At 46.3% G+C, this 13203-nt stretch overlaps 1 protein-coding gene across 1 annotated transcript in view; it reads right to left on the bottom strand.

Annotated features, from left to right (window-relative positions):
• The window catches only part of HS1BP3 (HCLS1 binding protein 3), a 375233-nt gene that overhangs the window by 232594 nt on the left and 129436 nt on the right, over positions 1-13203 (bottom strand). The window contains exon 3 of the mRNA XM_085610620.1: positions 8464-8671. Coding sequence (XP_085466746.1) covers positions 8464-8671 — 208 coding nt within the window. The remainder of the gene's footprint in view (positions 1-8463; positions 8672-13203) is intronic.

Here is a 13203-nt window from a genome sequence, read left to right as displayed (position 1 = left end):
TGGATGAGAATTATGAATAGCGGGCTGAAGCCCATGCGGCCAAGAATGGCAAAAAGGTATGGCCATTCAAGCGTGTCGAACGCTTTAGTAGCATCGAGGAAAACCGCCGCCGCTTGCACATCTGGATGTAAGTAGTGTAAAACCGAGAAAACCGTCCTAAGGTTCTGGGAATTTGCCCGCCCAGGAAGGAACCCCGACTGATCGGGCCTTGCGATTAAAGGAAGGAGGGGTTGCAACCTGTTCGCAATCAATTTAGTAAGGATCTTGACATCCACGTTGATTAAGGATAGCGGCCTATAGGAGTCTATCTCAGGTTCAGGCTTCCCAGGTTTCAGTGACGTTAAGATTATTGCTTACCGCATGGAGGGTGGAAGGATGCCGTCAGTCTGGGCCTACTCGTACACCGCCAATAGATGCTTAGCAAGCTCCTCCGCGTATGCTTTATAGAAAGCAGTAGTTAAACCGTCAGACCTGGGGGCTTTATCAAGCGGTAGGGCTCTGATCACCTGAGCAACGTCTTCCACCGTAAAAGGAAAATCTAAATAGTCTCTGTACCACTGACTAAACCATATAAGCTTAAGGGAATCAAGAAAGGACTGCATACCTTCCTATTGGGTGGTAGTATAGAGAGTGGAGTAGAAAAAGGAGAATTCGTCGGGAATAGCCTTCTGTCCTCTAAACCCTATTGGGTCCACTGGCCAGCTCAGGGATGTAGGCAGTGGAACAAAGGGCTCGGACCATCGCTGCCAGTGTCCTCCCCGGCCGATCTCCCTCTCCATAACGTCTGGACTCAGCATATTTGCCCAAAAACTTGACCTCACGTTGAGCCTCTTCCTCAAAGTCTAGAAGTTTGGATTTCAGGAGGGCCAGTACGTCAGAGTCGTCAGAAGCATAATAAAGTTTTCAAGATCCCTAATATCCTTTTCTAGGGAAGCAAGTGTACCGCAAATCGCTTTCAACACCCCCGCCTGTCGAGCTAAGCATTGACCCCTAATGCACACCTTAAAGGCCTCCTAAAGGGTCGCCACCGAGTCCACCGAGCCGGAATGGAGGGTGAAATATTCTATAACATCTGCCCTGATCTCTTCTTTAAATGCGTCGTCTAGGATCGCATGCGGTGGTAACCACCACGTAAACATACGTGGAGGAGAATCATGGCGCGCCAGACGCATAAGACAAGGGGCATGATCAGACAGAGACCTGGGCAAGTGCGACACCTGTGTGGCCCAAGTGGCAACATTGCGCGACACAAGCCAGAAGTCCAACCTCGACCAGGCTCCATGATACTCTGATATGCAAGTGCCCTCTCAACCCATGAGTGTCTGCATCTCCAAACATCAACCAGATTGCTGTCTGCTAATATGGCGTTTAGCGCTGCGCTGGCAGCCGGGTGTAAAGTGCGGGATGCCCCCTTTCTGTCTAAATCATAATTTAATGCCACAATAAAATCACCCCCCCATATAATAGTTTCACAACTGGTTGCTTTAACTCTAACCCAAATGTCCTGAAAAAAACCTGGGAGTGTCCACATTGGGACCGTATAGTGTAACAATAGCGACTGTGGTTCCTCTCAGTGTTCCGAAGATAATAATGAAACGCCCCTCTGGATCGGTATGTAGCTCCCCTTCCTTCCATTCCAGGCCCCTTATAATCAATACAGCAACCTCGCGGGAATAGTTAGAGTATATAGAGGAGTATATCTGACTCTAACGGTTATGTCTGAGCCTGGGGGAAGGTGTAACATTAAGATGTGTCTCCTGCACCATACAAATATCAATATTGTGACGCACCAAATATGCCTGGACAAGTCTGGACTTTCTGCCATCATATAGATGTTCCATGTTAAAAAACTTAGATTGGCTGCGTGGTAGCTAACCAGTACATGTGATTAGGGCAAGGGCGAGAGTGCTACCACTAACAACTTCGATTAGCTGATTGCAGGCATATAAGTGACGGAAAGACATACTGGCGAAAAACAGAACAACATACCCCACCCACCACCCACTCCAACCCCCCAATCAGGTTGTAGAATACCCACCCAAAAAAACGATTCAAAATACTTAGTGTCTCTGAAGGGAGCTCTCCCATGAGGGCATGATGGAGCCGGCGATTTCCCCGTAATAAAACAGGGTGGCAGAGAGTGCTTAGGAGAGCACCACAATGACAACCATAATCAAACCAAACCCAGTCTCACACCACTCCACTTAAGTAACAGTAGGCCAGTCAAAACTGATTGAAGATGCCCGGAGCTCTCCCAGTCTAGTAGCTAGAGGTGCAAACATTGGTAAAATCACAATACCCAAATCAGTCATTATCACTGAGGCGATCAGATGGTGTCTCTGTATGGCCGTCGGTCTGCTTACTCCTCTTGCCCCCAACGTGTTTGGCAAACTTCAAGGCCGATTTCGCATCCATGAAGCAGTGGGATGTGCCATCGTGTGTCACTTTAAGCTTTGCAGGGTAGAGCAGTGAATATGGAATCTGTGCCTGGAGCAAAATACGCTTGGCTGGCAGGAATTGGCGCCTTGCCGCCTGCACGGCCGGAGTAAAGTCGGGATAAAAGGAGACATTGTTTCCTTGGTGTGCAATTGTCCCTTTTTCCCGGGCCAGACGAATGATGAGGTCACGGTCTTGATAATTCAAGATTTTGGCAAGAATGGGCCTGGGAGTTGCTCCAGGCGGTGGTTTAGGACCCAAGGAGCGGTAGGCCCTTTCCACTGCGAAGACAGATGATAAGTAAGGATCAAAGAGTTCATGGAGCAGGTCTGCAACGTAGGTCTCCATCTTGGAAATGGCCATTGTTTCCGGGATCCCGGTGATACGCAAATTATTTCTGCGAGACCTCGCTTCCAGGTCCTCGTTTTTGGCATGGATGACACCCAAAACTCTGTCCATGTGGAGCAACTGTTCTTTGGTTTCTACCTGGAAATCATGAAAATCCGAATGGTGATTTTCCAACACGTCCAGATGTGTCTCATGTGCCCCTACTTGATTCTTGACCGTATCTAGTTGGGAGGTGAGGGTGTCCAACTTGGTATCAATATTCCGTAGACTGGACCGCATCTCTAACATGAGGGTGCATAGATCTTCCCCTTGATCCTCAGTCTGTGCATCAGGCAGTCTACCCGTGCTGGTCTCAGGGTCTGATTCAGCAAGTCGCATAGACCTCTTAGTTTCAAAATTCAGCTTGTGCTGCTTGGCGTCCTGCTTGCCCATTGCGTGGAGAATAGGCCGTGTACCATGAACCGCACTGGTCCAGCAGCAACTTCTCGGGAGGCGCCACGCGCCGGGAATGGGCGTCCAGCACACTCCAAAAGGCCTCAGCCCTACCACACAGGTGTCACGTCTGCCAGCGGATGCCCTTCACACAGCACCCCAGAAGCAAAGGGCTCCCCCACAGCAGCAACACAGCACAGCCGCTCAGGCGCCCCCGCGCCTCAGCCAAACACCTCTACCACCATTGCTTCAACTTCCACTCGCCGGTTACTCCAAGCGCTGCGATATAGCCAGGACCTTCGCCCCATGCAGACTCCACCGCCCGGTAGCAGACGGCTCCTCAGTCTAGCCCAGGGTCCTTGCGGGGCGATGAGAGGATCAACAATGCTACCACAGGTGTAAACAACACAGACAGGTATGGCCAGCCAGAAAACCCCGCAGCTTGTCCCTTCAGAGCGCCAATAGAATCCCCACAGTGGGCACCACAGACAGAGTCCAGCTCCAGACACGAGACCCCACCGGCCGCCGCTCAGTTAGAGCCCACGCAGCTGAACACAAAATGGCGCCCAGAGCTTCTGAAAAGGCCCGCACCTACCGCCAAATCGCCATTGCTGCCAGCAATCCCACCGGTTCCGTCTCCCCCCACCAACGTCAAACAGGTCGGGCCGGCGCCCCAGGAGGCCTGCGCCCATGGGAGAAGACAAAGAGGGCGCCGTGGCTGCAAGGCCTGGCGGCGGGGAGACGCCAGGGCCACCCCAATTGTCCCGTGCCCTCCGTGACCGGCTAGTGCGTCCGCCCAGGCTCCAGGGAGATGTTGAAGGATCTGAGCCTCGTTCCTTGTGTCAGCGTCGCTTCACGGTGGGCTCCGTGGCAAACGCGCCTCGAAAGACTCGCTACACCGCCACTGCAGCCAGTCGCAGCCTGCTTCTTAGCTGGGACGTCGGCCTCAATTACAGTTCACTGGCGCGCCGCCCTCCAGAGGGCAGGAGTCTCCCTGGCCCGCTAGGCTCAACTCCAGCTCACCCTTCGCCGCAAACTGGGCAACGTGAGCCCCGGATCAAACTGTCAGCACCTCCAGCTCCCGGTAACAAACCAGGTGTAGAATTGCACCGTGGATACTCCCCCTCTGTGCGGATAAATGCAGGATTAATCCCTGGCCGGCGGAGCTCGCTTAGCAAGCAGCCATTCCGCGGCACGGCAAGTCACGCCCCCCGGGCGTGTAGCCCTTTGGTAGCCACACCCCTAGGATGGGCTACCAAGCACCACACACCGAGAGAGACCTTCTGCCATCTTGGGAATGGGCAGAATATTGCAGCCTGAGAAAGATAGATGCCACACTTTGCAGGAAATAGTCATCAGGGGAGAGGCCATTGACTAGTAGTCACCACATTCCCCCAGTGTAATTTCTGGGCATAAAAGTGTCAGCCCTGGCACCCAGACCTCAGATCACATCTGCACTGGAGATAGGGTGGTAGAAAGACTGCTCAGATGTTCCCTGGACCTGTCAAAGAGAGGCTGTATCAAAGACTGCACTGTACCTGCTTCTCTGGGGCTAGCAAAGAGAGGACTGTGCCTCTGGTGCCCTGCTCGAGGAAAAGTCATCTTCAAGCCACAGAAAGTAGAAATGACTCAAATAGTCAGTTTTTTTACTTCCTGGTACAGCTACATGGATACAAAAGCTAAAGAAGACTGACTTCATAGCTACAATTGCTTGACAGTCAAAGTGTAGCTTGGGAGACTAGGTTTTGATGTTCAAAATTTGCCCTGAGTCTGCTGGACCCGGGAGAGTTGTCAGAGTAGTTTGGTCGCCCAAGAGCGACGAAGATGGACAAAAGCCCCAGTTAAAGGAAATCGCTAGTTTCACTGTAATGAGAGACGAGTGGCAAATGATTTTTGGCTGGCCTTCACCCAGACTTCGAGGGACATCGACCCCTGTGGCCAAAGTGGCACCACCATGACCATGGACCGGGGTGTAGCCACAGGAAGACCCCCAATCACTGGATCAGTATCCTGAGCATTCTCCAGCATCTTCAGCATCCTGTATCTCTTGCATCAGGACAACTCTATTGAACCTGGAACAGGACTGGAGACAGATTTGACTGCAAGGTAACTGTCCTGCCAATCGTTATTGACCCAGTGACTAATTCCCTGCAAGAGTTGGTCGTACAAAGTGAGCAGGAGTAGTGAACACACCTTTCTAAAAGTTTTCAAAAATAACCGATTGTCACAGCAGTTGCCAATGCTTGAGTGAAAAGCAGTGATTTGCGATTTGTTTAACAATTTATATCTCTGAAACCCTCGGGTGGATTTTGTACACCTTCATGTCTAGAAATTCATAAAAATAAGGTCTATTTTTAGGTCTTGCCTGGCGTTGCAGCGCGCATGCGCTGCACTCGCCATGCGAGGGCTTCTTGGAATCAATATCCTTTAAGAAGTCAACTTTCGTCTCCGCCCTAATTTCTCTTGGTGCGTGTCATTTTGCGTCATAGCTTATACAAAACGTAGTCTTCTTATTGTCTCGGAGGCTTTTTAGTCCCTCCTGGTTACCACCCTGTCCACTTTTGGCCCCGCCCACTGGGACTGTATCGTTTACTGTCTGCTTTACATGCTCTCCTTTAAAACACAGTAGGCACTCTTTTCTTTTCATTTTCAGCGCTGTCGGCATGCTCTTTATGACCGCTCGGTCATCCTCTCCTCGCTTCAGCCCCCCACCTCGGAGCACACATCCGCTCAGGGAGCCTCTCCATGCTTCAGCCCCCCCCCCCCCCGCCTCGGAGCACACAGTTTGTTTTTATACAGAAGCACTGTTTTAGCTCGCGTTTTATTTGTAAATGCTTGCTTTTATGTAGCAACTGCTGATTACTCTGACCTTGCAACGTGGAAATGAATGTAAAACTGAGTCAGATTGTCAGGAACGTGGTTTCCTAACAGAGTACTCTGGCCTATTCGTTATTGTAAGTTTAGCAAAACACAGTGCGCAGAATTTCACCACCGTGTTCCGCAAAACAGAAGAAAGACTGCGCTATTTTGAGCGTGAAATTCGTTTGTGCCCAAGTCTAAGCTGTTCAAGCGTGACGTATTTGGGCTTGCTTATTTTCAGCTCGTCATGCTCGCTTTTAAGTTTATTTGGTAAGCCCCGAGAGGCATTCCTGGTGCGAAGCACGACGTTCTACAATAGCAACAACTTGTTACCATAGCCTTCTTCCGTGCCTAGATCTCCACCGCCCTGTTTGCTGCTAAACCAACCCCAGCGTTTTTTGTCTACTCTCTTCTTTGTCGCTTCAGGTACTTCCTCCCTCCCCTTGTTGCTGCCCATTTTCTCTCGCTCCTATCCTTTCTTTCCCCACCATCTCCTCATTGTTGTTAAGCCCCCTTTCCTTCCACCCCCTTGTCTGCACTCTTCTTATTCTTAGCTCTCATTTTATTTGTAAATGCTTGCTTTTATGTAGCAACTGCTGATTACTCTGACCTTGCAACATGGAAATGAATGTAAAACTGAGTCAGATTTTCAGGAACGTGGTTTCCTAACAGAGTACTCTGGCCTATTCGTTATTGTAAGTTTAGCAATACACAGTGCACAGAATTTCACTACCGTGTTCCACAAAACAGAAGAAAGACTGCGCCATTTTGAGCGTGAAATTCGTTTGTGCCCAAGTCTAAGTGGTTCAAGCGTGACGTATTTGGGCACATTAATAATGTTGTCATTCAACCTTTCGGAGTGGGGGGCTGCAGCACTTTAAGGTGCCCTCTATGACAAATGCCAGTTTGTATAACACATATTGATCCTATGTCATAGCCACTTTCAAACCCACTGCTGCTCACCAATAAACCAGCATGTAGCTAACATGTAGGTTCTGTTCAGCCCTTCACTGAACCGCCCTTGGCTTCGATTAAATTAAAGCCATTTGCTTTGCTAATGGTATTGTATTCTAGCTTTGCATTATTTAGTGTATATTTGTGATATGTGCATATATTTGCTCTCCCCGCGCCCCTTTCGTCTGCCTCATGCTATTGTAATCCTCACTATACGAAATTAACACACATACTATTCTTCTATTCATTCACCTCCCAAATCTGAAACACTGCTCTTCTCCTACTAACGCTATGCTTTAAACTACTAAACAGCCAACAAAACAATTCTAACTACATACAACTACAACATATCACAAATATACACTAAATAATGCAAAGCTAGAATACAATACCATTAGCAAAGCAAATGGCTTTAACTTAATCAAAGGCGAGACCTATTGCATTTTCAATGCTTGTTATTAATTGGTGTCAGATTTCCTGTGTATCATGGTTTCTTCTAATTGAACTGTTTGCTACTTCTAAATGCTTTGCACTTGTTACTTTGTTAAAGCCTGACTGCTCGAAGCCACATCTACCCAGGATTGAGTAATGGTTTTACAAATGAGCCTGACAGGACCCAAGGCAGATTTGTGAGTTTACTACACAGCGAGGTCGCACAGACACTCCACAAAATAAAACACTTTCCTCACAAAAACCATGACACAAAACAAGCACAGACAAAGCAGAAAGGCTGGTAGCCAATGCCAGACTCATTGGCTTTGGTAATGATTATTCAACATTTTCCGAAGTGACTAGGTCCATTCAGACAGGTAGCCATTTTAGTCAGCTGAAGAAGTTAGAGGTTGGGACACCCCTTCGACGCAAGACGTATAAAACTACTTGTTTACATCTCCAATCTTGCCTGCATACAGTACAACATTTCCTCTCCATTATTACAATAAATCATTTATTTTATTTATCATTAAAATAATTGGTGTATTATGAACGCTGATTAATGTATTTTGTTTTTAGATCAGCACAATATTTAGCTCACATGGTCGGTGACTTTTAACTGAATACAATGCACGTTACTTGTTTTTTAACTTTGAAATGTCTTGTTTCTATAATTTCACCAACTAAAATATTAGTGTAAAATAATACTTGTTTTCTACTACTGATGTTCATATAACTCGAAAGCAAATTGCTTCTTCCATTCTGAAACTGATGTTTGATGTATTGTAAAAGTGAGGGTGCTACCCAAGGGAATTCCTGATAATCAGTAAGTGCCCTAGTTTGTTAACTCAAGCAAGTATATGGAGCTACCCTCCCCAAACAGGTTTAGGAATCAGGAACTGTAATGCTGAGATCAATAATAATTCATGACTGGTACTTTCCAACTTGTGAATATTTAGCAGCATTTATATTCTGCATTTTAGACAATATTGTTCCAGTTACCTAAGAATTCCAGAAACTCCGCACTGTTAGTGAGGATCTCCTCCTTTGAGATGAACCTCATGATCTCATCGAAGGTCGCTCTTCGCTCCCGGATATCCGTCTCTCCAACAAATAACACCTTGCGAGGTACCGCGGGTAGAGGTATCTGTGGATAACGCAGAGCCAGTTTCTGGTAAAATTCCTCAATTTCGCTGTACTTCTTAGATACCTGGACCAGGAAATTTTGTAAATTAAAAATTATTACAGATGTGGTAAGATAAGCAGTAAGCATGATATATATTTGCAATTAGGGCTATATTTTAGCAATTTAGTGTTCACTGAAGACACCAATTAGACTGGAAAGTTGATGAAGCAAGCACTTCCCTTTGTCCCTAAATCTGTGTGAGGTCCGAGGGGTGTCTTCGCCCAATGGATGTAGCAGAGAGATACAATGGAGATTCAAAGAAGTGTAAGATAAAAAGAAAAATTTAATTTCTCTTCTCTAAAAGAAACAACTGAAGTCTGCATTGAAAGATAGTTGGATAATGACTGACAAACTGCACATTCTCAGAAGATGACCATGATACCCAGATGACTTTAAAGCACACAGATAAATATCTAAAGGTACAGTTTAAGACACAAAGGATTTACTGAAAACACTTGAGTTCCGACAATGCGAAGCAAGACAATTCAGACACACAGACAGGCACATTTCAGTGGAGGACCACTGAAACGACGACAGATTCCTTCTCTGCCAATAATTTATCTTGTAGGCTGCTCCTGGTTGAGAAGGCTTATGAAGCAGAACACAGAAAATTCTGACAAATCATGGTCCATCTTCTTACCTCTACTGCTAGAGTGATAAGCTCAAGGGTACTTCAGGTCTCCTCAGCAGGTTTAGCATTGCTTAACATCTGTGTTAGCCGTGTGATCAGGTTATCTGTAGCCACAAGCAGCAGTATATCTATTCATCTGATAGTTAGATCTTGCTAAGAGCCAGCACAAGTACTTCAGACACACCTACCATGCTGCAGGACGCTCCCATCGAGTGCCTATTTCACTACCACTGTTTCTTGGATGCAACATAACGTTCTAAAATTAATAGTCAGTACGATCAAGTTGCTGAGCTATGGGGATCAATGATTTTTGGCCCATCTATTTCAGCCCTGAAGAATCCGGGAACTATATTTGACTATGAGCTCCGTTAGCTCCTCTAACAGGCCTTGCTGCTGAGACCTGATGTTTCCAACAGTGCATCTTGAGACATGTTATGCCTTCTCGTCTGGAATCTGAGTGCAGTGTTGTTGGAGAGGATATTATTCGGACACACCTGGTCGACTTTATGGGTCTGTACCTAAAGCTTCCACTACATCTGGTAACTGGATAAAGAATGCTGCAGCATATCTTACTGCCAACAGCAACAACCTATCACCAATGTTCTAACTCGCCTTCACATCTCATCAAGCACCAGTGACCTTTTCTAGTGGAAACTGGCGAGCCTTATATCTCTGGTTTGGGATGTTAAGTTACAACATATAAACCTAGGACAATCTGGACATTTAGGAAATCATGCACAAGTGATCTGGCTTTTGGAGTGCAATGACATGCAGTGGACGTCTCTGCCACCTGCTTCAGTACTTCCATCAACAAAGTCATTATGTCTGGTTCTGCAGATAGCTGTAGTGTGGAAATCGCAGAAATTGCTGTTAGCATAAGCTGAAGCCATTTTGGTTGTGGCATCCATTTTTGTTAGCCATGTGATTCTTCCGTCTTCACTGTTGCTTGCCTTTCTGTTTTGCTTGAGTCATCAACTATAGTTAACTCCTTCAGTATTGAGCCAGAGCACTGTGTATGCTCAGAAAGGCCTGTAGTTGCTAGAATGCACCTGTCTTAGAACGTAACTGTCAGGCTGTTTCAACTGATGCAAGCAGTTCTGTCTCCCATCCCACTTTGCTGACCAAGTGATTTCTGTCTGCCCATGTTAGTCGATAGCTACTCTCCTGTATGCCTGTACTTTCTATTTGAGTCTCCATGCTTACTCAGCGATAAACAGGGTATAAAAGACCCTTGGTTTCTGTATTCCTTGTACTACCTCATACAGTGCCTGAGGGTGTTGTATTGATGTAGTCCCACTCATGAGTGATTAATAAACTTGTTCTTTGATATTCCAGCTTCAGTGCCAATCTCTACTTTGTTGGTTTAAGGACCTGTGGACAGATAAGGGTGAACCCCTGCACCGGTGGGCCCCTAAAAAGGCTCATTTCCACAGTAGCACTATTTGTTTGGCATCTGAACAATTACTGCAGTCGGGACTTCTTGTCCTAGTTTGTTAATATTGAACACAGATAAGAAACTGCTTTGGCTTAAGACAATAAATATTTTATACATCTGAAAATAACAGGCAATCTGGACCGTGGAAACGTCCATCAAATGTCACAACTAATGCTATCAGCAAAGGAAACTCACATTAGATAAATTCATATTGGACTCTCCCTGTTACACAGTTTCCACACGATTGCAGGATGCGGTATCTGCCTGTATGTTCCAGGGTGAAAGAGAGCGGGTTTTCAGAGGACAAATCCAGGAGGTCAAACACCCAACATCTACTGGAAAATGCGGCAGCACTCGGGGATGGCACAATTTCTTTTATTTCTTAATGTCTATATAAATTTGGAGATCACAGGCACTGAAGAAAAACCATTAAATAATTCCCCCCTATAGCACATTAGGGACTGGTTCCTCAAGAGAATGGATCATTGCTCATTCACAAGAACTATGGGCATACTGCATTGTCTTTCAACAATGGATTGGGCCAAAGATTGGATCTGGAGTAACCACTTTGGTGTGTAATGCCTGGTCATTGGCAAATGTCAATCTAATCAACAATGCTGTGTACATGGAGAATAGATAGGTGCCTTATCCAGAGCTCGCAGTTGGATATCCAGCAGAGGCCTAAATAGCTTTAAAATGCAGATACTCCAAGCAAATGATGGAACTGGATAATTGCTTTGTAGTCGGTGATGGCTTATAATACAAAAAAGCAGGAGTTGACAGGTTATTTGCTTAAATTCGAGATTGTTGCTGTGAAAAGGCTTCTCATTTGCAGAAAACAAAGTTTAAGGGTTAGTAGAAGACACAACAAGGCCTTCCAACCATATTTCAAGGGCACCAATGGTACTGACTTCTCTGTATCTGGGTAAGAAAGGGAATATGAAACAAGGGGCCTTTCCTGGCTATCCACAACACCAGGCACGGCATCTCACACTGCCCCTTTTTGAATATAGGTTCACAGTGTGACACGGGATCACTGTCAAGACACACCATGTGTGGTTGAAGATCTGAGCTCTTTGCTGAAGGTACTTTACTCTCTGTGGAATGTCCACTTTTAAATATCAATTTTTCTCCCATGGCATGTTTAGAATACTTAAAGAGCTGGGAAAAGACAGTGAGAGACTCCATGGTGAAATGGGTGTATAGATTATGTATTAATGAATGGAATTCTGGAGTTAGCTGAGGTTGGTCTGTGTTTGCAGACCAGGTCTCCAATTTGGGCCTGTAAAATCCCCACTTCACTGGGATAACAAAATGGAAGCCAGGTAGGGGAGGGCCGGTGGGCAGAACCTTCACGTCATTCTCTTTCACAGGGAAGTGGCCCTCTCATCCCTGTGGCAAGTATGCTCAATTTTACCAGATAGAGGTGGGTGTCACTCACCCACACCCTTGAACCATAATCATACCTGTTACCCCAGCCCCTTCTTCATTGGGATACCATTGAGTTATAGTATGGCAACTTCCTCAGGGGGTGCTTACTGGGAGATATTGTTGGGGTTCCCTAGGGGTATAACTTACTCTGCAAGGCAGTGAAGGCTGTTGTGGTCATGGGCCCATATCTGGAAAGGGAAAGCTATTGCCCACACTTACTCACAGCACCAGGCTTTGGTTGTCTTGGATTCCACATATGCTTTCCGAGGAAGGGCTGCAAATAGTATGTATGCTTACTTGATCTAGTATTCACTATTGTGTGTTGTATACTTGTGCTAGGGTCAGAAATATAAGGGAAACTCTCTTAGAGGTCAGATATTCAGTGCCCACAAGGGAGGGTTGCTCCATTGCTTGCATCACAGTTGGCGGCTTTAACAATACAAAGGAGGGTGACTGAGCATTAGGGAATCAAGCAGAGATTACTTAAATTGAAAACACATTTGAGAGTATGCAAGGCAGAATGGAGGGCATAACTCAGGAAGACCTTTAAATACTAATGGGGCAAACTTGAATGAGCTGGAGGCAGGAAATTCTCTTTGAAGCCACGGACATGCGAGCACAGCTCTCAGAAGATATTCACAAGAATGAAGGCACAGGAAGACAATCTGGGGTTTTGGGATCCTTCTGCCCCTAGGACGCTGTCATCTCAGTTACTTGTGTTTGCAATCCTATCTATTACCATTGCTCTTCTGCCCGATGCTGCTGGGTCATGTGTGTTTGGTGGCTGTGTAGATGTTGCTTGAGATGGGAAGAAAAATCACAAAATCATTATTGTTCTCATTGCCCACTACCAGACCCTTCTGGTTGGTCCTCGCTTCTATTCCCAAGGTTGCCCAATTATTTTCCCATGTATTTTCTTTGTCTATAGTCTCCTGTATGGTAGAGATGAACTATAGCAATAGCAGCTTGTTGATGTCAGTTCAGGTACTCAAGAATTGTGGCCAAGAATATCCAGATGAGGAGGCTGACCCGATTACTGACCTTGCCCTCCCATATAAC

Source organism: Triturus cristatus, chromosome 6 (genome assembly GCF_964204655.1).
Source record: "Triturus cristatus chromosome 6, aTriCri1.1, whole genome shotgun sequence".
NCBI classification, from domain to species: domain Eukaryota; kingdom Metazoa; phylum Chordata; class Amphibia; order Caudata; family Salamandridae; genus Triturus; species Triturus cristatus.
This window is presented reverse-complemented; position numbering and strand designations above follow the sequence as displayed.